This window comes from Vanessa tameamea, chromosome 5 (genome assembly GCF_037043105.1).
Source record: "Vanessa tameamea isolate UH-Manoa-2023 chromosome 5, ilVanTame1 primary haplotype, whole genome shotgun sequence".
In the NCBI taxonomy this organism is placed as follows: Eukaryota; Metazoa; Arthropoda; class Insecta; order Lepidoptera; family Nymphalidae; genus Vanessa; species Vanessa tameamea.
In genome coordinates, this window is record NC_087313.1 from 9107755 (window position 1) to 9131929 (window position 24175).

The following is a 24175-nucleotide window of genomic DNA, read 5'->3' on the forward strand; positions in this document are numbered from 1 at the left end:
TTAAATAAAATTGCTGATTAATGAATGTTTCCAAGGTACAATTTATTTCAGAATCAAATCAAAAGTTAGCGGTAGTTACCAATCCAATTTAATATAAGGCTAATAAAAGCATCCATGTAACTTTCTTGTTATAATCTAGACACGTTAATGTAACCATTACGACAGTCCTAACAGTGGGAGAAACTTTACAATACCAACTAACTATTCAAGAATTTTTCAATCACTTTCAACAACGAACATTTATTACAAAAATCTTAACTTCTATTTTTCTATAAAATGATTAAATACTTAGAGAAAATATATTTTTAAAACAATCGACAGACCAATTAAAAATATCAAAATAGAACGATCACGTAACTATCTACTATTCGTCAATGTTCGCTCGTTTCTACTGTGACTTATTACAGGGATTGGTAGCTTTCTCCTCTCAAGGCGATCGCATAGCGCTGACACAGATAGAGCAGTTAACCGACAACCACTACGTGAAGCTCGGATACTATGACACTCAAGAAGACAACCTCACGTGGCTGGACAGGGAACGATGGGTTGGTAAGTGGAATATGGGTGATCTTTTTCAATACTACAAGTCACTATGGAGTTAGGAAAGATATTCTACATAACGCTAGGGTCTACATAAAACATTTATATCGTAATTCGTATAACTCTATCGATTTACGAGCGCACGCCTGTGAAACTCTCAGTCGAGATGATATTTTCCAACATCTCCAACATTCACAGACATATTCAAGGCAATATACACAAGATCTTAAATTATTTGCACCTAAACTTTCCATACTAATCACTCCGTTTATTTGTGAAAACCGTGTGAAAATCCGTCTAGTAGATTTTGAGTTTAGATCGGCAGACTCAGCGAGCGGACTTTATTTTATAATATGTAGTGACCCTTTACTTGACGTATGATGTTTACGTTTTATTTATATCACCTTTTATCTTCATCTTTTGCTTCTTATATTTAGGTATGGCAAATACTACCTAAATAAAATGTATGGTTCCTATCACTAAGCAGTTTTTATGACATCAAAGCAATTTTCACATAAAAGGAATCAATTAACATTTGCGTTGACCTTCCGCACTTGATTCTATTGGTCTTGGTTTATACGCTAGTATGTGGAATTTATTTGAGGGTTTCATCGTGTTTATGATACTTGTCACTACGATATCGCTACGCTACGATATCGCTACGGGAACAAGCTACGACGAGTAAAGTGTTAACTAAACACTAAATTTAAAGTGTTGGTGTTATTATACAATTAATGTGGTCCTGGTTATAGCACACCTTGAAAATGAAACGATCGCCTCCTGCCTATTTCTTTGTGATACGTCCAATACGTATGTATCAATTACAAATTGAAAAAAGAAAAAAAAAACGCTGTTTTTTGGCCGGTTCTTCTCAGATAAGGGTGTTTTCTTTTCCGAACCGGTGGTAGTATTTAATTTGACAATCAATAAGTAAATGTAAACTTGTTTATTTAATAAAGGGTATTGTTATTTTTTTTAATATTCTTGGTGTTAAAAATAGACTTTTACTAAATCAGATTTTGAATGATGTAACTTTTAAAAATAACAAAAAGGCAGGCTATTTTAGAATATAAAATATACTGAGGAATAAGAAGTTTAAATTATAGTATAAAGTAACAGACCCAAAAAATATTTCAACTTGACTTTATACACCTACTACTAAATAAGCTTGATTTTTTAACTTAGGACGATTTAATCGTATAGAACAATCTGTATTTATTTTTGTTCGTATTCAATTAAAAACTTGTACAGTTATTGTTAACTCTTGCGTGAAAGTTTGTTGCATTCTTAACGGTCAAATTAAGTTACAGTGGATTGAAGTCCTTTAAGATTACCGCTATGTCAAAATAAATAGACGAACAGCAATGCTTGCGAAACAATAGCTAATGTTATAAAAATGCCATGATCATAAAATAACCAACACAATGGACAGGAACTACGATCAAAGTTAAGCGAACCATGAGATGTATCCATCTGCGGTTACCACAACGTCCGCAAAACCAGTTCGACACTAATAACGGAGGTTTCGAATTAAAGTTTAATGAAACAAATTGGAAACAAACCTTAAATAAATTAAAACGAGAAAGACGGGTCGAGCGTTTTTAATTCACTTACGTGTTGGCATCCCAAGATTTTATCTTTCGTTTAAACTGCACGACTCTGCCGAGACACTAGGAAGAGTAATTACATCTCTCCCCACTTCGAAAATTCTCTCTGAAGTTTTGGTGGATATTAGCCAAATGGCTCAAAGAACATTTTAATTTCTATCTTTTTCGTTCTATTAACATTGCGTAAGATAAATGAGGAAATATAACTCTATTTTCAAAAGTATTATTTAATTTTCGAATAGCACGAAAAAAAAATTAACGTTTTGTATTTTTATATTTCTTGGGAATATTCTTTCAATTAATTTTACCATAAATAGCTCCTGTGTTGCTTAATTACCTTTTTAGATTTTTATTTTTTATAAACACAACATGAAAGTAAATGAAATGTTTTTATGAATATAAATATTACTAAATTTATTAAAAAAAAAAAAATTGTCATTAAAGAAATGATTTTATTGCAAAACATTTTATGCAATCTTAATCTCGAATTGCCATTAACGTATATTTACGATTAAAAAACTGAGTAAATAAAAGTTACGATATACTGTAATAGCATGCTTATATTAAACAGAGAGAAATAACGCTTTATGTACAAAAATCGCGGGATTTTAACTAAAACGTATGAATGAAAATGGAAATTTCGTGAGAACAAACGGGCACAATGTTACAAAGCAGCTTAGCTTGTATTTTAACAGTCTGTCTGTACCTTCGAATAGCATGGTTTAATTCATAAATAAAAAATAGCGAAATTTTTCAATAATATTCTTAGAAGCAAGAAAAACTGTGTGTGGTGACTGTAATAAAATAAAGGAATGCTCCATTTTCTCTACTGGTGCAATAGTTTTACGACTAAACTTTTACGATCGACGGACATGGTGGATTTTTTTATGGACAGTGTCACTTCGAAACTTACAGAGTAATAGTCGTGTGTGATACGTCTATTTTTAAGTTCAAATAAGAAATGAAAACAGAATCTAAAAATTTAATGAAATTTATCAAAATAATAAACGTATTTTACTTGCTCGTATTTACATACCTTACTCCCTCCCTAACTGCCTCGTAGACTTATTGGCTTGATATAAGGCCACAGATCCCGAGGTTCACGGTTCAAACCCGAGATCGGGCCGCAAAAAGTTATTTGGTTTTTCTGTCTAAAAATTCTCAGAAACAGCCCGAATCTGAAAATTGGAAGTATTGAAAGGACGTAAGCGCGTTCTTGGATCCTGCGACTGAACTCTTTCTGCAAAATTGAGCAAATTATTATTTTTAGGTGGTAAGGTACCTCCCGACCGTACCGTGGTGGTTAACGAGCTGCGTACAGTATCGCTGTCATTATTCGCCTGCATGACGGCGCTTTGCATCGCAGGCATTCTAGCCGCTATCGGCTTAATAGTCTTCAACATCTTTCACAGACACAGAAGGTAAGCTTTGATTTTTCCGACTTAACTGTACTCATTCATTGCAATAAAGATAATTACGGTTCTACATTTTTATGACATTTTTTAATCAGACATCGCAATCATTTTTAATGTTTGCTTACTCACAACTTTGTAACTGATTAGATATACTAGATTCAAAGTGCTTTCACTTAGTCAACAAATGATCAGAATTTGAATTTACTACATTTCATCTTTTAAACAAAAAACATCATTATTTATATTTTTTTATAATTACGTAACGTTAATATATCATGTTAATTACTATCGCTATTTGTACCCTCGTCGTATTTACCTAATGGCGGCAGTAAATAAACACCATCGCTGCCTGAGGAAATCTTGAAAATGTTTTTTTCATAATCATCATCATACAATATAAATTACAAACTAAAAAATATATCAGAAGTCTGAACAGAAATTTTATGATTCCCTCGAAGTTGGATCTCAAGTATCCAATTATTATCAAAGTTTAAACTTCTTTACAAAACAAAGATAAGAAAAGTGCTAGCTTGCGAATATATTTCAGTTTTATATCTATGTAGTTATTTGCTGCTATAATTTTGCTGTCAAAATGATCTTCAAATAGTCTTCTTTTGTAAATTTTGATCTATGGAAAACAGATAAAATAAAAATAGATTAATTTTATTACAAAATAACTGTTACACTTCAACATCGTGATACAATGTATTACTCGCAAGTAAAAAGCCTTAACTTTTGTTTAAATTATGAAAGTTTAATGAAAATCAGCCTTTCTTTTTTTTAATTATTTTGGATTTATAGATTTGAAAAAACAATAACAATATTTTCAACTGAATACAATTATATAAGTTTTTTTTCTTATAGAGTGATCCAATGGTCACATCCAGCATGCAACACTGTTATGCTCTGTGGTTGCTGTGTCTGCTTCGGTGCCGCCATCGCTCTCGGAGTCGATGGCCGATGGGTCCAGCCGCAACACTTCCCTGGTCTATGCGCTGCCAGAGCCTGGCTTCTCGCAATCGGCTTTTCCATGGCCTATGGCGCAATGTTTACAAAAGTGTGGCGCGTCCATCGACACACAACTAAACCTAAACCGGAAACCAAGGTAACATATAAGAAAATACTAAGAACTTTTTAAAGGTTTAAAAAATATACATATTTCCAGCAACAATCTTCGATCGATTCAAAAATGGAAAACAAATAATACTTATATAATAAAAGGTATAGTTACCTCTTTTTTACAAACTAAAACTGCTTATTTAAATGATATTTTGAACGATAAATTCGTTATTTTGTTTATGGATGTAAATGTAGCTTGTTATGTCTACGTAGTCGGCGAGAACATTATAGGCCCGGACGTCGCCGGTCATACCTAACAATATCCAAACTGTGCCTAGATAATTCGTACATTCTCAAAAATGACTACTTCTAGAAAGACAATATCATATGTACGTATTAGCACTTTTAAGAACCGAAGTGGCTTAGTATCTAGAACACGTATATCCTAACCGAAGATTCAAGACTGCAATAATGATTAAACTAGTCAGTGTTTGAGAAATTCTGACAGGAGACGAAGATTTAGTTCAGCAGAAAAATAAAAACAATTACTTATTTTACAAACTTTTACAAGCTTATAGTTTGACCCAACCGTGTAGTAACAAATATATATTTAAAAGAAAACTTATAAAGTATACCAGCGGAACAGATAAATATATAAATAATCTTAGAACGCGGTTTTTAGCCTCTCACTAATTGCTTATTATATATAGTAGCATCAACATTTTACAAAAAACTGTTAACTGAACCCGTCTGAAGTCAGTTCTCTATCTACCTACTAGTATTAAATTTTTGGTGATATATATGTATACATTTTATATCGTTTAGTTTGGTTTCAACCGCCATCTTGTCACCTTATTTTGCAAGATGTCTCGCGATGTATAAGCCTCGTTCAAGGACTGACTGCTCTGAATACATAAGTGTATACACATAGAGCCGAGATGGCCCAGTGGTTAGAACGCGTTGCATCTTAACCGATGATTACGGGTTCAAAGCTTGGCAAGCACCACTGAATTTTCATGTGCTTAATTTATGTTTATAATTTCATCTCGTGCTCGGCGGTGAAGGAAATCATCGTGAGGATGTGTCTAATTTCAATTAAATTCTACCAACCCGCATTGGAGCAGCGAAGTGGAATATGCTCCAAACCTTCTCCTCAAAAGGAGAGGAGGCCTTAGCCCAGCAGTGGGAAATTTACAGGCTGTTAATGTATACATAAACTGGGTAAACATGTCAATAAAACTGTCGAGTAAAAAACAAATCTTAGCTAACATCAATTGTTAAGTCTAATTTATAGTATTGTTTTAAAATATTGTCACACCAACTTTAAACGCACACAAACGTAACATCCTCGCCGGAAAAAATAAACTCTTTATCAGATCACAAAGGACAGACAAATTGTCGCTTGTTTTGAATTAAATCTATGGAATGGAAGGACTCGAAACGTTTACAAGGCCCTGTTTCCTGTTACAGCGCTTTACTTTATTTAAGGCGCGTTTGTTAAATTCTCATCAATTTATTCAGTATAATGTATATGAGTCGTTCCTAAGTAAAACAATTGTTTAAAACTTAGTATTTTCTGAAGTATTTAAATGATTTAACTTTAATTTTTGATCGAACTTTCTGCATTCAACTAAAATTCCCTTAAGTTTTATATTTTTCCTTTCTCAGTTCGTAACCTTGTACCTCAAGATGCGTAAACAATAGTAACAAAAATATTCGTAACAAAATAAATTCAACGTTAGTAAATTCATGGTTTTCCTCGTGTCAATACAACCCCATAAATTCAGAAGTGAATATCCGTTTCACGTTATTTATACGATAAATACTGTTACCGCATAGAATTTCAAATGGATAAAAGTCACACATTTATGCAAACAACTGTGCGGGATCGGCCTATAAAGGTTTATAGTAATTACACTTTCCTCTTCCGAAGCGTGTCCCACGAGTCGCTCATTAAAATCACTGGATCGGAAAGGCTATTCTTCTCAAAGCTAATAAACAACGTTTAATATTGACGACGGTATTGAGCTTTAAACGCATACTCCTTTGCATTGTCTAATTTACGTAATATAAAAAAAAAAAACAGGACTAAGAATTGTATGTCTTCCAAACATTCAAAGACGTCTTTAATTTTAATTTCTGCGAATGTGTTTTACTAAAATCATAGTTTAATTTTTTTTGTTTTTTTCATATGAATTTTTGACGTTCACTGACTGACAATAACGTGTGTATTTGATTACATAAAATCCTTTGACAAAAAAATAACCAGCAGACATAATATTATAAAATTATATATATATTTTAGTTTAGTCGTATGTATTTGTGTACGTAACTAACAATGCCAATACGTAAACAAATCTAAGAAGTCGCTTTTAACTTACCAGTACTTGTCGGGTTAATTTGACCGTTTGCCATATATGTTTTAGATGACAATAAAATTAGATAGTCATGATGACGGTGGATATATATATATATATATATATATATATATATATATATATATATATATATATATATAAATTCAACACATAGAAACAAGTTAATTATTAAAACTAAAATGAATTTAAATAAATTTTTATCTTAATATTAAATGTAGTAACATAGAAACTGCATCAAGTACGAATATGATTCTGCTAAACTAATTGGATTATGAGCAGCAAAATGTCAATTCATTTATACAGGTTTATAGTAAATTTTATAAATATATTCATTGGATATTACTGGAAGGTTAAATTTGATAGTTAAATGTAGAAAAGGGCACAGTCGCAATAGGAAATATAATAGCTTCATTACTTATGCTTGGTCCGGTATAAGCCGAATGGCGCTATTCTGGGTAGCGAGTTCTTTTCTTAATAGCCTTAATGACCAAAGGATGACAGGCGTTGGTCCTTAAAAAATATATGAAACAAATGAAAATCTTATTGACTTAGACAAAAGAGAGATTAGCTTTTGTTTTCTTTTGATTGGGTTAACCAGAATAATCAGCAAATCTTGTATGACCTAGTATGTCAATCTTATATATTAACAGCATGAGCCGACTTTTGTCCCTGTGTTTATGGTACGATAGCTGCACAAAAAAAAGCGGTTATGGTCTCATTTTGAAGAGCTCCAGCCGTAGATGTGCAGAAAATTAAAGAGGATACTTGATTGCAATTTACTAAATTGTTACAATTTAACAAAGAATTAATTTTAGAGAAAGGAAAAAAGGTACTGGCCGGTTAGAGAGCGGTACTACGGCTGTATAAGAAAAAAAAAAGAAAAACGTAAAAAAAAAAAGTTAAAGCATGATGAAGACGCAATACCTTCTTTCGTAGAGTTAACATTTCCACAAATAATCTAATTAAACACATGTGAGCTTATATTTAAAACTACATAAAATGTGTTAGCTAATTTGCTATTAGCCAATCAGTAAATATAAATATATAAATATTGGACAACATCACATACATTACTCTGATCCCAATGTAAGTAGCTGAAGCACTTATGTTATGGAAAATCAAACGAATAACGACGGTACCACAAACACCTAGATCCAAGACAACATAGAAAATTAATTAACTTTTTGATGTGAGCTTATATTTAAAACTTCCTACAGAAACGCATGCATGGATGGAAACTGTACACCATGGTTGGCGGCTTACTCGTCGTCGACGTGGCTCTTTTGACCGCGTGGCAGCTGCGTGACCCATTACAGCGACGGGTGGAAATATTCCCTCTGGAAGCGCCAAGGCACCACGACGACGACGTGCACATCAGACCCGAGCTGGAGCACTGTGAGAGCGAACACAATACTGTTTGGCTAGGTAAGTTGAATATATATTTCAATTTAGCTCAATATATTTTGTAAGGCAACACACATTGTTAAGTAAAATCTACACGTATCAATCGACGTCGACGCAATGTTAAAATACTATTAGTTGCTTGATCGAATAACATAATTATTGGCACCATGAACATAAGGACTGGCTTTTGTATATACGATCGAGTTTGGATCCCTTTTGTGAGTGCCAAAGAGTTCTACCAAACGGCATCAAGGCATTCCCATTCGGGTTTCCTCACGATGTTAAATTGAATAGTAAACACAGATTAATTACTGAAAATTAAGTTGTTATCTGAGTTCGAATCCGCGATCATCGGTTAGTACTCACATGTTCTAATCACTGGGTCATCTCGATATACATATATGTACTGGTCATGTTTGAACAATATTACTATCAAAACAGCGAATGCTATTGTGGCTTATCAAATAACCGTTGTCAACATGTAAATAGGTCACTGAAATTTTGTTTTATATGAAATTGTTCAAAATAATTTCTTATCTCAAATCGTAATATTCGTTTGATTCGTTAATTATTCTCCCAATCCCAATGTAAGTAGCTAAAGCACTGGTGCTATTATTTATTATATGGAAAATCAGACGTAACGACAGTACCACATACACCTAGACCCAAGAAAACATAGAAAACTAATGAACTTTTTCTACATCGACTCGGCCGGGGATCGAACCCGGGACCTCGGAGTGGCATACCCATGAAAACCGGTGTACACACTACTCGACCACGGAGCTCGTCAAAAAGTCGTTAGTGTCTCGTATATAAATGTTAATTTAATCAGCGATATATATAAGGATACAAAGTGTACCATTCGATAATATGAAATTCAGACATAAATCAGGCTCGCGGGCAAGCTAACATTTTTTCCAAACAAAAACATCGAGAACGTGACACTACGTGGGACGATAACTTTTTCAATCACAGGAGCGCCCGTGTGCATTCGCTACGGGTATTGTTCCAAAAGCTATACAAATATTTTTATAGTACAATCCAATGAACTATAACCCAACCCGGTAAAAAATACACCTTTTCTTTCTGCTTATTGTCAATTTAACTGATATTGCAAATCCAAGACTTAATTTAAACCCTTGTTAAGTTAAGTTTTTCTCCGATTTATTTCATCTCCTGTTTTACGAGGGAAATTCGATTACAAGTAAATCCATTGACAAGGACAGAGAAGTGAATTAAGATTTATTTCCCTTATTGAGGATTTACAGGCGAATTCTAAAGTCGATACAGGATTATAAATACATTGAAGAACATTATTTTTTCTTTAATCTAACATGTCCAAAATGTCCAATAGAGCTATTTTAATTGCATGAAGATGAAATACATCTACATTAATTAACCGAAACTTCAACAGTTTTAAGAAACTTTTAATGAGAACCTTAAATTAACAGCTTTATTAAAGTTTTATTTATTATTTTTTAAATAAATTTCTCATATATCCTTTTTGTTGTACTTTTGTTATTTCTTCTACCTTTATTAATTTATGTTAATGGTAGTGTACTTTAATTATATTGTTGTTAATGTCAATAGGTCTAGGTCTAGATATTTCGATTTATTGTAATCAATATAAATAATCTTGTAGTCATCAAAAATTCCATTAAAATTTTGGTATTGTTATAAACACTTTATTTGGTAGTGTATATTTTCTGTACTATACAATACTAACTACTAAATAAACTTTGAGGACTCTACATATAGCTTAGCGCAGGTTTTTTTGCCAAGCTGAAAAATACTATTAAAAAATATACATAAAACTTATATTGAAGCTGAAGCTTGATTACTCTCAAATAACATTCAATTCCTTATATATTTATAAATGGCGGCCGCTTTTGTTACTCATAAGACGTAAAACTTAAACTCTTTTAACCTAATGGTCAAACTCTGGCGCAAGTTCGGATAGGTCGTTGCAATAAAATTTCAAGACAAACTACAGGACTTGAGAGTTGACTAAACAAATGTTTAAATGAAATTTTAAATTCTCTTAAAAGTTCGATGAAAAGATTTTAATTACAGCAGTTACTTTCCCAACTTGATTAATAAAAAGAAATCATTACGAGTTTCTATTGAGTTGTAAAACTAATTCAATTTGAGTGAGGGAAATTTTTAAATGGTAAGTATAGAGTCTTTTTTAAATTTAATTTTGGAAATACTTCGAGTGAATGACCTACCTGATGGTAGGAATTGGAAACTCAAGCCTGGTACTAATACTATATTTAAGTAACGTATTCGGTAGTATAATATAATTGCCTACGAACTGTTATACAGCAGTTACCATTGGCATATACGGGTCAAAAGGCTACTAATAACGAATGGTTGACTAAATGTGGGTAAATATCAAATACCTTTATTTAAAAAAATTTAATGTCATATAGGAAGGTGAACTTGCAAATGGCCACCTAATAGTAAGTGGTCACCACTACTTGTAAGAAATATAAATCATTGCTCATATTACCAACGCCCCACCAACCTTGGGAACTAAGACGTTATTTCCCTTGGCCTGTACTTACACTGGTTCACTCACCATTCAAACTGGAACACCACAATGCAAAAACACAGGGGCTTCCACAAAGCCTTACCATCAAGTAAATGAACAATTTATAACGTCAATAAGACAATTCCGTTAACAAAATGAATCGTTTTTAGAATATAGTAACTGGGCTCCAACCGTAATTCAAAAACACAATAAAGACTACTATATTTTACAATACTAATAAAGAATCAGCGCTTACTAGTTCATAATGAAAATTGCATAAATACGACATAATTAAAAAAGATATCTTTGTCGTAAATTATTGTGTGTATACTAGATGACTTTTTTATGGTATCGGTAGGCGGACGAGCAAATGGGCCACCTGATGGTAAGTGGTCACAACCACCCATAGACAATGGCGCTGTAAGAAGTATTAACCATTCCTTACATCACCAATTCGCCACCAACCTTGGGAACTGAGATGTTAGATCCCTTGTGTCTGTAGTTACACTGGCTCACTCACCCTTCAAACTGGAACACAACAATACTCATTGTTGCTGCTTGACGAAGATCTGATGAGTGGGTGGTACCTACCCAGACGGGCTTGCACAAAGCCCTACCACCAAGTAGACTTTTTTGTAGTTTTTAAAATTATACACTTCTGTTCTGTTCTGTTATGTTCTGTATTTTAAATATGTCCATTGTCCATGTGCGTCAGATCACGATAGCGTTTCGGTACAATATTCAATGGAACTAATTAGCTCCGTTCGAACGATTCATGATTTGATGCGTAGCAGTCTATCTCTAGTTTTCGGTCTAGCGACTGTCTTAAGGATACAGATACCGAGTTCATTGGTTAAAATTCTGATTATAATACTATTGTAAATACCTCTTTATAGATCGCCATTTGCATTGTACAGTTGAAATAGATATTGATTGAATAAATTATTCCGTAGAAAAAATAGATTTTGTACTGATTGTAAATAAAAAAATCATAACTATTTTTTATCTCATACATAGGAAGTTAGTTTAAGTAATGGTCCATAAATATTTTCGGTTGAAGATTTATTCGGAGTTCATTCAACCATACTCCTCTACGGGTCGGCCTCGATAAATAGTATTATCATTTATTCTGACAAATCTATGTTTTCTTAGTGATTACTTTCCCTACTTTGATTGATATCACAGTATGAACACAAAAACATAAAACGTCAATCAATCTGGACGTTTAAGGAAGTGATTTTTTTTATCACTTTGTCTGATGTTTAAAACATTACTAATGTTTGTCATACCAATATTGTTACATGAGTTTGTGTTTCATTTATATTAAATCAAAATAAAAATATTCTTTATTCAAGTAGGCTCATAAAGTGCTCGAAAGTTCACATGAACTAATTAAAACATATATTACATTTTACTTTTAACTTTACATGCACTATTTGTATAAATATAAAATGTGATATTCTATTCATATCAACAAAGTCTTTTTTATGACATATTTAATGAAAAGAAATTGATGAATTAGTGATAATGATGAATGAAAATTTTATTTGAATTCCGATTTCAACTATCAATATGAACTCTCCATTTATTAGTCAATGATAACTGTTAAAAATGATTAATTACTGTTGCTTGATGTATACCCTGAGTACAAAACCAGACACCGTGATAAGGTCACATATCTGCGTTGAGTGCTCAATTTATCAATCGTCTTGTCAAATATTTTTTTCTCAATATAAATTACAAGGCATATAAGATTTTTTTTAAAATAATCGTCCGCTTATATCAAACCTCTTTACATTAATTTTATTGAATGTTAAATACAGTAAAAATCTATTTTTCTATATATGTACAAAAATAAAGTAAAATAAAGTAAACAAAATTACTGTACAGTTAAATATTACAGCTGTAATAAAATTCTGTTCTGATTTTGGTAATATAAATGCGACTCAAATAAAGTTCGTTGAACTTTAAGTTTAATATATGGAATAAGCTACATTCTGTCTATCTGAATAAGATAAATATAATTTGTTTGCTCGTAAACAATAGGGAACATTTATAAATCTACGTCAAGTTCACCGCGTCTCATTTGTGTCCCAAACTCGAAACGAAATTTAAACTTTAAGTTGTTAATCACATCTGCGTCTTCATTACAGTGTTTTACATTTATATTTAGCAAACATTTACATATTCTATAACATTTCCAATCTAAGAGAAGGAAAAACATAGCTTGAATCTTAGAAATCATGTTTTGAAGTAGATTTTTAGGGTTCCGTAGCTAAATGGAAAAAAACGGAATCCTCATAGATTCGTCATGTCTGTCTGTACGTGCGTATGTCACAGCCACTTTTATCCGAAACTATAAGAACTATACTGTTGAAACTTGGCAAGTAGATGTATTCTGTGAACCGCATTAAGATTTTCACGCAAAAATAGAAAAAATGCAATAAAATATGGGGAACTTAGAACTGAAACTCAAAAACTGTTTTTTTATCAAACCCATACGTGTCTTGTCTATGGATATGTCTTCAAAAATGATATAGAGTATAGATTTTTTTCTAATCTGAATAGTTTGCGGGAGAGACACTTCCAAAGTAGATGTATTCTGTGAACCGCATTAAGATTTTCACACAAAAATAGAAAAAAAAAAAAAAAAAATTGTGGGGTTCCCCATACTGAGACCTGAAACTCAACATTTTCTTTTTTCATCGGAAACATACGTGTGGGGTATCTATGGATAGGTCTTCAAAAATGATAACACTTGGCCGCTTTTATTTTAAATTATCACGTCTGAATAATTGCACTATTAGTAGAATTATTATTACCTTTCTCTGATATGCTTTTGAGTGCATTCGATTGAAAAGTTTGCAATTGAATAACTCGATTGCGGTTTCAATAGATCGAAACGCACTTAAATATTAGATATATTCTTGTATTTTTTTAGAACTCCTTATTTTATAACTATAAATAATAATGGTTTGTTTTTTTTTCAATAAAGATATTGAAAATGTTTGAAGAAATCTAGACTGAGCTAGTGTTTGTTATTTGGTAAAGTTGATCACATAGTTTAAAAGAACAAAGTGGGAGCAACTATTTTGAGGAAAGCAAGAATTTGAACAACAAATTCAATCGGACGATTTACATAAAAGCTTATAACAAATATTTTCAGATTTCCAGATTGAAACAGCACAGTGTCTCTAGTCTCTATTACTTACTGTGAGATTTTTTGACACAACATGAAAGGGATGCAATGAATGAATGATTGATGAATGATGAATTCCTTCTGCTAACAAGTCATAGATCAAGATATCTCATCTGATTGGCTTATTGTGTTAACACAGATTGCCAAGTTAAATAATTCATTTAATATATACTTATTTGGGTAGTCAATAGTCATATATATTATAACAACAGATAACATATAAAATATATAAAAGACTACATATTTGAACAAAATCAAGCATCACACATGTAAATAAGTTTGAAAGTACACTTAGAAACAAGTTGCTGTAGTGTTTTCGTGTTAATAATTTATTTATTAATACATTTTCTAAGTAACTTCTTCTAGTTTATTTTTGTTTTAATGGTTAATATAAGTTCTTAAAGTAGTGTAATTAGTGTGTTATTAGTCTACGTCGGCTTGTGTTTGGTTTTTGTGATAATATGTGGAGACTCGACTGGTTTTTGTGTCAACATTAAACAATTATTTATAAACTTACCAGCTGAAACTGTCGCCTTAACCTCGCGAAATTTATAAAACAAAAACGCACAAACCGTCACCCCCCATTTTCACGCTTCGAGGGGGGGATTACTTTCGCATTTATAATATTAGTATATATATTCATGTCTAGCGGCTAATTAATAAGCCTTAAAGAACTGTAGGTATCAAAGTCCTAAATTCAATACCCTATTTGTGCGGTTTTATTATTGTGATATTCTTTTAAGGAAAATTCTTAGTAGCATTCCGAAGTTGGCATTACCCCCCCCCCATGCTTCGAAACGTGAATATATCTGTATAATGAATAATAATAATGTACGTTGTTTAAATCCATGACTCATTGTAATGTACCCTACATGCAGTACACTATCCTCGGAAGTACATAACCATTTATCTTAGCGATTGTATGATATTAAAATTAACTTCGCTTCATATAAAACATTTTGAATATATTAACTTCATATAAATATATTATACAAAATGAAATGCAATGTAATCAAGATTGTAAGTAGTGACCGTTATCAGGGTTTTGTTCAGGCCCGCATTTCCACCACCAAGTGAGCGAATAGTGAGTGAGCCAGTGTAAATACAAGGACAAGGGAAATTACATCTTAAATCTTTTACCCTGTGGTTTACCGCTTGATTAAATATTACAAAAATATATACATTTCATTGTATTTATTTTACTTTAATTTGTAATTTAATTGGTGAATAACAGCGACTACTGTATCTAAATTCCAAACGTATTGTAACTTTGTATTAAAAATAATCCTGTAATATGACTCGAAATAAAATATTTTAATATGGATTTTTTTATATCATTGACAGCGTAAAAAACGATTTAAATTCCTGAAATCACCATCATCACAAACATAATACTTACTTTACTTAGTAGGGCTTTATGCGAGTCCGTCTGCGTCGGTACCACCCCTTCATTATACATATGTTCAACCGCCGAACAGCAATACTAAGAATTGTTGTGTTTAGTTTTGATGGCTGAGTCAGACAGTGTAACTACAGGCACATAATATTGGCACAGGTTGGTGGTGTGGTAATATGAGAAACTATGAATATTTCTTACAGTATCAAAGTCTATAAGCAGTGACGACCACTTACCGTCAGGCCATTCCACCTATCTATATGACATAAAAAATCAAAAAGTCACTAAAAAGTGCAATATACTCGATATCACTTTGGTTAAACTCCTAGTATCAAATGCATTCATTAGCTCGAGTCTTATAAATTAATATATATATTTAAAGATCGCGTCTAAGCTTTGTCTTTGTTTCAGGTGTTATGTACGGATACAAAGGATTGGTGTTAGTTTTTGGACTGTTTCTTGCGTACGAGACTCGCTCGGTTAAAGTGCGACAAATCAACGATTCTCGTTACGTCGGCATGAGTATCTACAATGTGGTTGTGCTGTGTCTCATCACAGCGCCCGTGACGCTGGTGATAGCTAGCCAGCAGGACGCGGCGTTCGCATTCGTCTCACTAGCGATCGTGTTCTGCTGTTTTCTAAGCATGGCGCTTATATTTATACCCAAGGTAAGTGATTATATATAATAAATTAGATTTTTTCCATAATTACAATGTTCATAAATCGACGAGATATTTGTGTGTGAACTAGAAAATTTATACAATTAAAGAAGTTAACCCTCTTTGCTAGGTATCATACGTCGTGTTTTGTTATGAATTTATTTATATGAATCATATTAATATGTATTTGAGAGATGGCAACATATTTCCAGAGTAGTTAATTAGTTTTCATAAAAATATTTACAAATGAATTATTTTAAAAATTCAAATTTTAATTATTATTAAGCAATAATTTATACAAAATACATACATAAATAAAATGTTTTCTCTGAATTGACATGCATACTATCATGCAATTAATAATGATCATGTCACTGGAGGAGTCGCTGGATTATGTAACTATTATATATATATATATATATATTATAAGACAGGCAGACGCGATATATGTACATATATACATATATCTTATGCAAATGAACCGTGTTTATAATATTATTAAGTTGCGTGTGTTACATTATCCTGTGAAAGCAAACGTTCTTACAGGAGATATAAGTAGGTACATCCTTACGTCTTCGACACTCAACTTTAACCTTAGAAAATAACTTATTTAAGCAGCCATGTTTCGTCGTGAATATGTTGAACGGACTCCCCTTAAAAGGTTTTAAATTTAAAACGAGGAAATACACGTAAAAGTTTTTCCAGAGATATATAATACTTCAATATGAATATTAAAATTGGTTTTTAAATAAAATTTTAGGAACTAGGATCTAAAATTATTATTGGAGGAAATATTACATATTTCATATTATCATCCTTATATAGGGGACATTGACCTTATTCATTAAAAAAGTTATTGGGAATAAATTTGACAGTACAGCTTATAAAACTATGGAGCGTAATTATATAATATTTTTATTTACTATATAATAAGCCTTCCTCGAAACGCGCGGCATCTTTGAACTTTGTTTATGTCATATTACATCTACCTTTATTCTTTTTTCTTCTTTCCTTTCTTCCGTTTTCTTCATATAACTTAAAGGAAAATACATCTTCCTTTTCTGTATTTTATGTCTCACTTTTTAGGGTGGCTAATAAAAAAAAAAATTTGATAAAAATTATGAATCGTTATGAATCGTCGTCATGTATGATTTTCAATGCCGATTCCCTTTGAGCGTATGTATTTTTCTTTTCAATAATTTGATAAAAACATTTTGTTTCCTCTCCATAAATCGCAAGAAGTAACAAATTGCGATTGTTTAATTTATCAGTAAATTTGCTTTCGACTACCAATCATTTCAAACTGAAACCAGTTAGAATCACTAAGATTCTAGTATGCTATTCAACCATACTGTGAGAATTTTTACCTTGAAAATTCGAGGTATATTCTCGTAATAGACTAACATTTCTTTTTTCTATTAGAAAATGTATTATTCGGACACAATAATTCTAACCCTATCTGATCCTTGTTATCTTCTCGTTTATTCAAGTACGGTTTTTTCCATTGTTATCAAACAATGTCGGTTTTGTTAATGACATAAAAGGAGCTGAATTTCTTTGAAAACTCTTTTGTTTCAGCGCTAACTTGTCAATATAAAGTAATACATTTTAAGCGAAAAAAAATTGAAAGGTCGAAAGGGATAAATGGCGACTTCATCAGAATCTAATTTAAAAATCATTTTGTCATATTATGGGTGTGGAAAAATCATTAAAGCTACGAACTCATCGATGGTTGTAATAAATCGTAGGATGTTTGGCAAACGATTTGATTGGCACTTACCGCCAAATTTTCCGCAACGATCCTAATCAACGTCGCCTGCATTTATATCGACTTTTATGACCTTCTATCGGGTTACATTAACCTGAAAACTGGAGTAATAACAGTTCACATTTTGCAAAATTCGAACCATCTCCAATGTAGCTCGCATAGTTAAGAAACTTGGTGCGTCTTACTTTGCTATCTATATTATGATATGATTGTAATGGGATTTTACAATTCAATACTCACTCACTTTAAACTTTCACGTAACTTGCAATCAGAACCAATAGTATAATAGACATAAAAAAGACGCATGTCATCTTTTTTACGTCTTTTGTAAAAAAACACACACACACACGAAAAATGCCAAAAATGTGGATTATTTTTAAAAATGAATGGAGTATTCATCCTTAAAAGAAGTGTGTTTTTCACTTTTTTTTTATTTGCGAAAAGCTATCACTAAAGAATTAAGATATCAGGCATCGATCACCCTATTCTAATTTTATTTCAATTAAATAAAAATATATATTAATACATAAATAATAAGTATATTCGTTTTTTAATAATATTTTCTTATCCATTAAAGCAAAAACCAGGTCCATTTTTTCCTTGACACCAAACAAAATAGAATTTTCCTATTCCTAATATTTCGTTACCTGCAATTTGCGTTTATTATACGCCATGTTAAATTTATGATGACGTAATGTAGCGTATGAGTTTCCCTGAACCACCCTCGAAATATGAAACCTACGCGTCCGTAGACGTGAGAAAAGTAGGTAAAATGTTGTAAATAAAATTATGTTAAATTTCTTTATCGGTCGATATATAAGATATGTACATGGACATAAATAATAGCTACTGATTTAAACTTATAAAACTTTGAAGTTGGTATACTTAACGAAAAACCATCTGTATTTACATTACACTATATCTATACTGTACATATTTTTTAAATATAGCTTATAAATGATGACTTCATATGATCATGACGTCGTATATAAATTTAAACAATATAAATTAGATTAGAATTGACATAGTAACTCATCAAAACCAACGACATTATCGAGGAGAACTTTTTATGATATTGTTTTAATTTTTATTATATCAGGCTCTAAAAATATGTTTTTTTTTTTATTTTATTAAATAAGAAGCTAACACAATCTACAATGTATATGTATTAAAAAATAACAATTTTAAATATTGAGACATTTACTGACACCATATATCGCAAATATAGGCTAACTCATCAATGCAATTTATATATATAAATATATATAATCATATATTTTAAAGTATTATTTATCATCTCAATTTTTTTCTGATACTTGAGCTAGTCATATTCGACTGACTCTATTTATGTAACCTTTATTATTATTATTCCTTCTTATAACATATGTTAGCGGACGATCAAATGGGTCACCTAATGGTAAGTGGTCACCACTGCCCAGAGATATTGGTGCCGAAAGAAGCTAACCATTTATTTCATAACAAATGTGCCACAACAATGTAAACGGAATTTGTGACCCTTGTACATTTGAACAGGAACACGACAATACTAATTATTTCTCTTTGGCGGTAGTAAATATGATCAGCGGGTGATACACAGAGTCCTACCACCAACTAAATAGCTATAAACAATAATATGTTTATTCGTATTGTCGTAACTGTCAAAAGAAAAAGATTATTTAGAAAATGTAGGTACCCTTTTAGGCTGTCTAACCGTAAACGACACTTATGTTACATGAAGATGAACGTATCATGATAAAATAACAACGTATTTTTTTTATACAGGTGATAGAGGTTATACGGCACCCGACGGAGCGCGCGGAAAGTGGTCGGGGATCGGGTTCGGGCTCCGCCCCCGCAGACGAGGAGCGATACCGAGAACTCGTCAAGGAAAATGAGGAATTGCAGAAACTTATCGCACAGGTGATATTTTTAAAACTATCAATTGTAGTAATATCCGAAATACAGAGTAAAATGATGATAAAACAGTTGAGAACAAAATACTTTTAAGCAGTTTGACTGATCATCATGTTCGTACATATATGTTTAAAGAATTTTATATTATATATAACATTAAATGGCACAGCAGCACATCAAGATATACACTGTCCAACCGATCGCCATAACAATCTGTGCAAATACACAGACAGGATAACGATTGCCTGCCTTATTTTCTTCTTCTTCTTTCTTCTAAAAACTCAAAATTCAAGTACATCTTATTTATTTGAATTTTGAGAGATATTTTTTTTTTCCTCATAGACAAATAAACCAACACATTAACAGTCAGTAGTATTTGAAGGGCCAATAGCGTTTAATGAGCTGTCTAGCAATTTGAAAATCGCAGGTTCAGTCCTATCCCCTCGGGCTATTGTCGTCCCCATTCCTAGAACGGGCTTTATGTTTGACGGGAGTAAATATGTATATTAGTAAACCATTGCTAAAATTATTTTCACTGTCATGAATAATTATTATTATGTATAATTAATATCTAGACAGGATATCCGATCTTTGTGAATGCAAAATTATAATCCATATTATTACATGATTGTTACATAAAAGTGTATTCAAAGAATGTTCTGATCCTGAACAATAGCCGCCTTACCGCTTCTGAAGACTTTGGAGCGATGTACAAAAATAACATTTGGCATAATTTCATCCAACACCTTCAACAACATAACATTAACAGCCTGTAAATTTCCCACTGCTGGTCCAAGGCCTCCTCTCCCTGTGAGGAGAAGGTTTGGAGCATATTCCACCACGCTGCTCCAGAGAGGGTTGGTGGATACACATGTGGCAGAATTTAGTTGAAATTAGACACATGCAGGTTTCCTCACTTCACCGCCGAGCACGAGTTGAATTATAAACACAAATTCAGTCCATGAAAATTCATTGGTGCTTGCCTGGGTTTGAACCCGCAATCATCGGTTATTCGCTCCATTTATTTATACTGGACCATCTCGATTATTCGCGCAGAGAAAGTGTGCTGAGCTCATTGTTAGCATACAACATATAATATTATTTAGTCGTTAATATTTTTATTTAGTCGACGTTGATATCAGACATAATATTTTTTTCAGATATTTCCATAGATTAACAAAACTAATATTTGGCGTAGGAGTAAATGTGACCGCTACGAGTCTCGATATTAAAGAAAACGTCAGATACAATTTAAGTAAAAACGTTTTTCGTTTATTATTTTTGATGTAATTCTGATGGATAATCAAGAGCTACAATAAATTTATTACATATTACAAACAAATTTATTTAAAAACTAATAACTTATATGCTATTATTGAAAATTTTTCGTATCATAGAGCTGAGATGGGCTCATTGGAGCATAGAGTTATGGTTGATGACATCTAAGCTGGTAAATAACTCATATGACGTCTAAAATGTTTTGAAAATGATGTAAGAAAATACGAAAAACATTGATCCTATTTATCAATCTAATAAAATTAGCAAAACCTCATATAAGGAAATTTTGTAACTCATTTTTCAAAGTTGTTCTTCTTCTGGGTTTTGGTTAATATTCCTGTATAAGATTTTTACTCACACAGCTGGAAACATCATAAAAACATGAAGTATATAAAATACAAATTAAACTTGAACAATCAGATTGACTATTTCTAATTTGGACCCACGACCAATAATAAAGATCCATGGTCCATCTTCGCTCTCAACGAAAATAATATTAGCAACGACGACTCTTTAAAAATATTTAATAACCAGACGTGACTCAACGAGAAGCGACAAGATTGGACGTTTATTTTCGACACAAAATTCAACATGTACTAAAAGCAATTCTAACTTGAGTTTAATGGTTATAGTTTATTTAGTAATAACTGGCTTGTTCAAGCTGGTACGGCTGAAGATCGCGAGGTCTTGGGCTAGTGTTCTTAGTTTACCAAATAAACATTAGCGGTGATTGAAAATTAAAATTCTCAAGTCTCAATAAGTCTTTCCAGCTCGTCTTGGAATGCCATCAAATTGGACTAAAAAATAGAATAGTGAATACTGATATCTTCTGCGTTGTCAGCTAAAACGTTAAAACGCAGTAATCGATATTAGGTCAAAATACCATTAGTACTATACGTATGTCTAAGTAGAAAAATTGTAACCAGCTGACACCGCAATGGCCTCTTATGTCATCACTCATTTATGCATGCAATTCACATAAATTTGTCCATAATGTATAGTTACTGTTGGCTGGCTCTTGGTCGTCGTTTTTCAGATATTAGATAACATGTTTTAACAGAGTTTATAGGATTTTAGCGCAAGCGGTGTTGGTGGCTGCCGTTAAATATAACCTCTTCTGGGCATAAGCCAACAGTTTTAGGACAAGGTCTCAGACTTGTATTCAATATGTATTTCTCTTTCAAGTAATCTTGTATCAAGTTTATATTTATTACTTCGATTGATCAGTCTTGATCATTACGATCAATATTGATAGCAAGCTGAATAAATTGTAGCTTTTCGTTTATATTTTATTATAATGACGATAAGTACTCATACGATTAGGTCTCGTAACAATAAATACTCTGAATAATTGAAGAGAGATAGTAATGAGGAAATACGCCAACCAAAAAGTATTAATAATTTATTTGTCATTTGGATTGCAACAGTTTTAAATATCATGTTTGTGGGTGTTAGAATAATAAAACCTTTTCTATAATATTTCATATCACGAAAATAAAAAAAATAAAATGAAATATATATACTAACAGTATTTAAAACGTCTTAAACGAATGTCTTGTTCTCATGAACAAGACATTCGTAGATAATGTCGAAATATCGAGCTCCACCAAATAAAAATAAAAAACATGGTAAATATCCCGTTTTAAATACTGTTAGTAATAAAAATAACCATGTTAATTTAATATCTTAGAAATATATATAAACATATCTCGTAAATTATTTGAAATAAAAGTCAATTTTTTATTTGTACGATGCGGTGCTCTATTCATGTGATAATTATACTCGTTTTTCAAGATGGCGGCTTTCGCCTCCCTTCTATTTAGAAGGATATCCTATAATGTTCCAATAATCGCCTAGCTATTACTTATATTATATTCGAAAAATTCCAATAATTAATTTTTAAATATTATATATTTATATTCCATTTCAAAATTATTTTTGAAATGGAATTTTTAGAATTAAAACAAAGGAACACAAATCGATCAAAAAGTAATAGCTAAGCAATAATTCTTTAATAACCAATAAAATATTATTCTGCTCAAATTATTATTTATACTCGTATTTAATGTTTAAATCAAACAATTTTATTTAGAAGTATTCGATATCAGACACATTATATATTTTTTCAGAATTTCAATAGACTAATAAAACTATTATTCTCGTAAGAGTAAATGTTGCTGCTCCAGTATTTAATATTTAAACGTCTCAAGTGTTCGTCATTTTTATCATTACAAATTTTATTTCATTAAACAGAAGCACGTTGATAGACAAGTTTATAACGTCACAATGTTTACTTGAAACGACTTTGATGCGAGCTATTACGAACATTAAGAGCTTTATAATAACTCATTAGAGTAAATGGGTGTAAATTGATAAGAATTCATTCTAAATGTAAATTCGCCGCTCACAATTTAATTTCAAGCACCTTGGTTTTGAAATAGACCTCAATGAGTTACATTATTTTGAGATTAATAACTGATAAATTTTATTAAAGTTTTTATGTCGAAAACACAAATAATCACTGATAATTAAATTGAAATTACATATTTAGTATTCGCTAAACTGTTATCCTTATTAATAAGCCCGCAGGCCCCGAGATCCTAGGTCAAAACCTTGGGTCACCCTAATAATAAAAATTACTGGGTCAGTCAAAAAGTTCTTAGTAACCGCCTGTAATCTGAAAATTTACCAATGTTTGCACTCCTCCTGAATCTGAATTCGGATCGATTTTACTACCTTCTATTATTAATAATAATAAATTATAAAATTAGACAATGTTTTAAATATGTGAATATGAACTGATACTTGCGAGTTCAAATCCAGCCAAGCACTAGTAAATCATGTGCTTAATTTGAATTTATAGTTCATCTCGCGCTCAACGATAAATTTCCTTGTTCGAAAGGAAATCTCCCACATTTTTATCCAACAAATCGCATTGGAGAATTTATATTCCATTTCAAAATTATTTTTGAAATGGAATTTTTAGAATTAAAACAAAGGAACACAAATCGATCAAAAAGTAATA

General features: G+C 31.7%; 2 protein-coding genes across 3 annotated transcripts in view; both read left to right on the plus strand.

Annotated features, from left to right (window-relative positions):
* Gaba-b-r1 (metabotropic GABA-B receptor subtype 1) overlaps positions 1–24175 on the plus strand; it is a 199561-nt gene that overhangs the window by 170952 nt on the left and 4434 nt on the right. For both annotated transcript variants that reach the window (XM_026628603.2, XM_026628602.2), the window contains exons 9-14: positions 408–549; positions 3418–3568; positions 4427–4667; positions 8217–8424; positions 15943–16199; positions 19741–19878. In XM_026628603.2, coding sequence (XP_026484388.1) covers positions 408–549; positions 3418–3568; positions 4427–4667; positions 8217–8424; positions 15943–16199; positions 19741–19878 — 1137 coding nt within the window. The remainder of the gene's footprint in view (positions 1–407; positions 550–3417; positions 3569–4426; positions 4668–8216; positions 8425–15942; positions 16200–19740; positions 19879–24175) is intronic.
* The window catches only part of Ctr1a (Copper transporter 1A), a 315878-nt gene that overhangs the window by 118879 nt on the left and 172824 nt on the right, over positions 1–24175 (plus strand). The window lies entirely within an intron of this gene.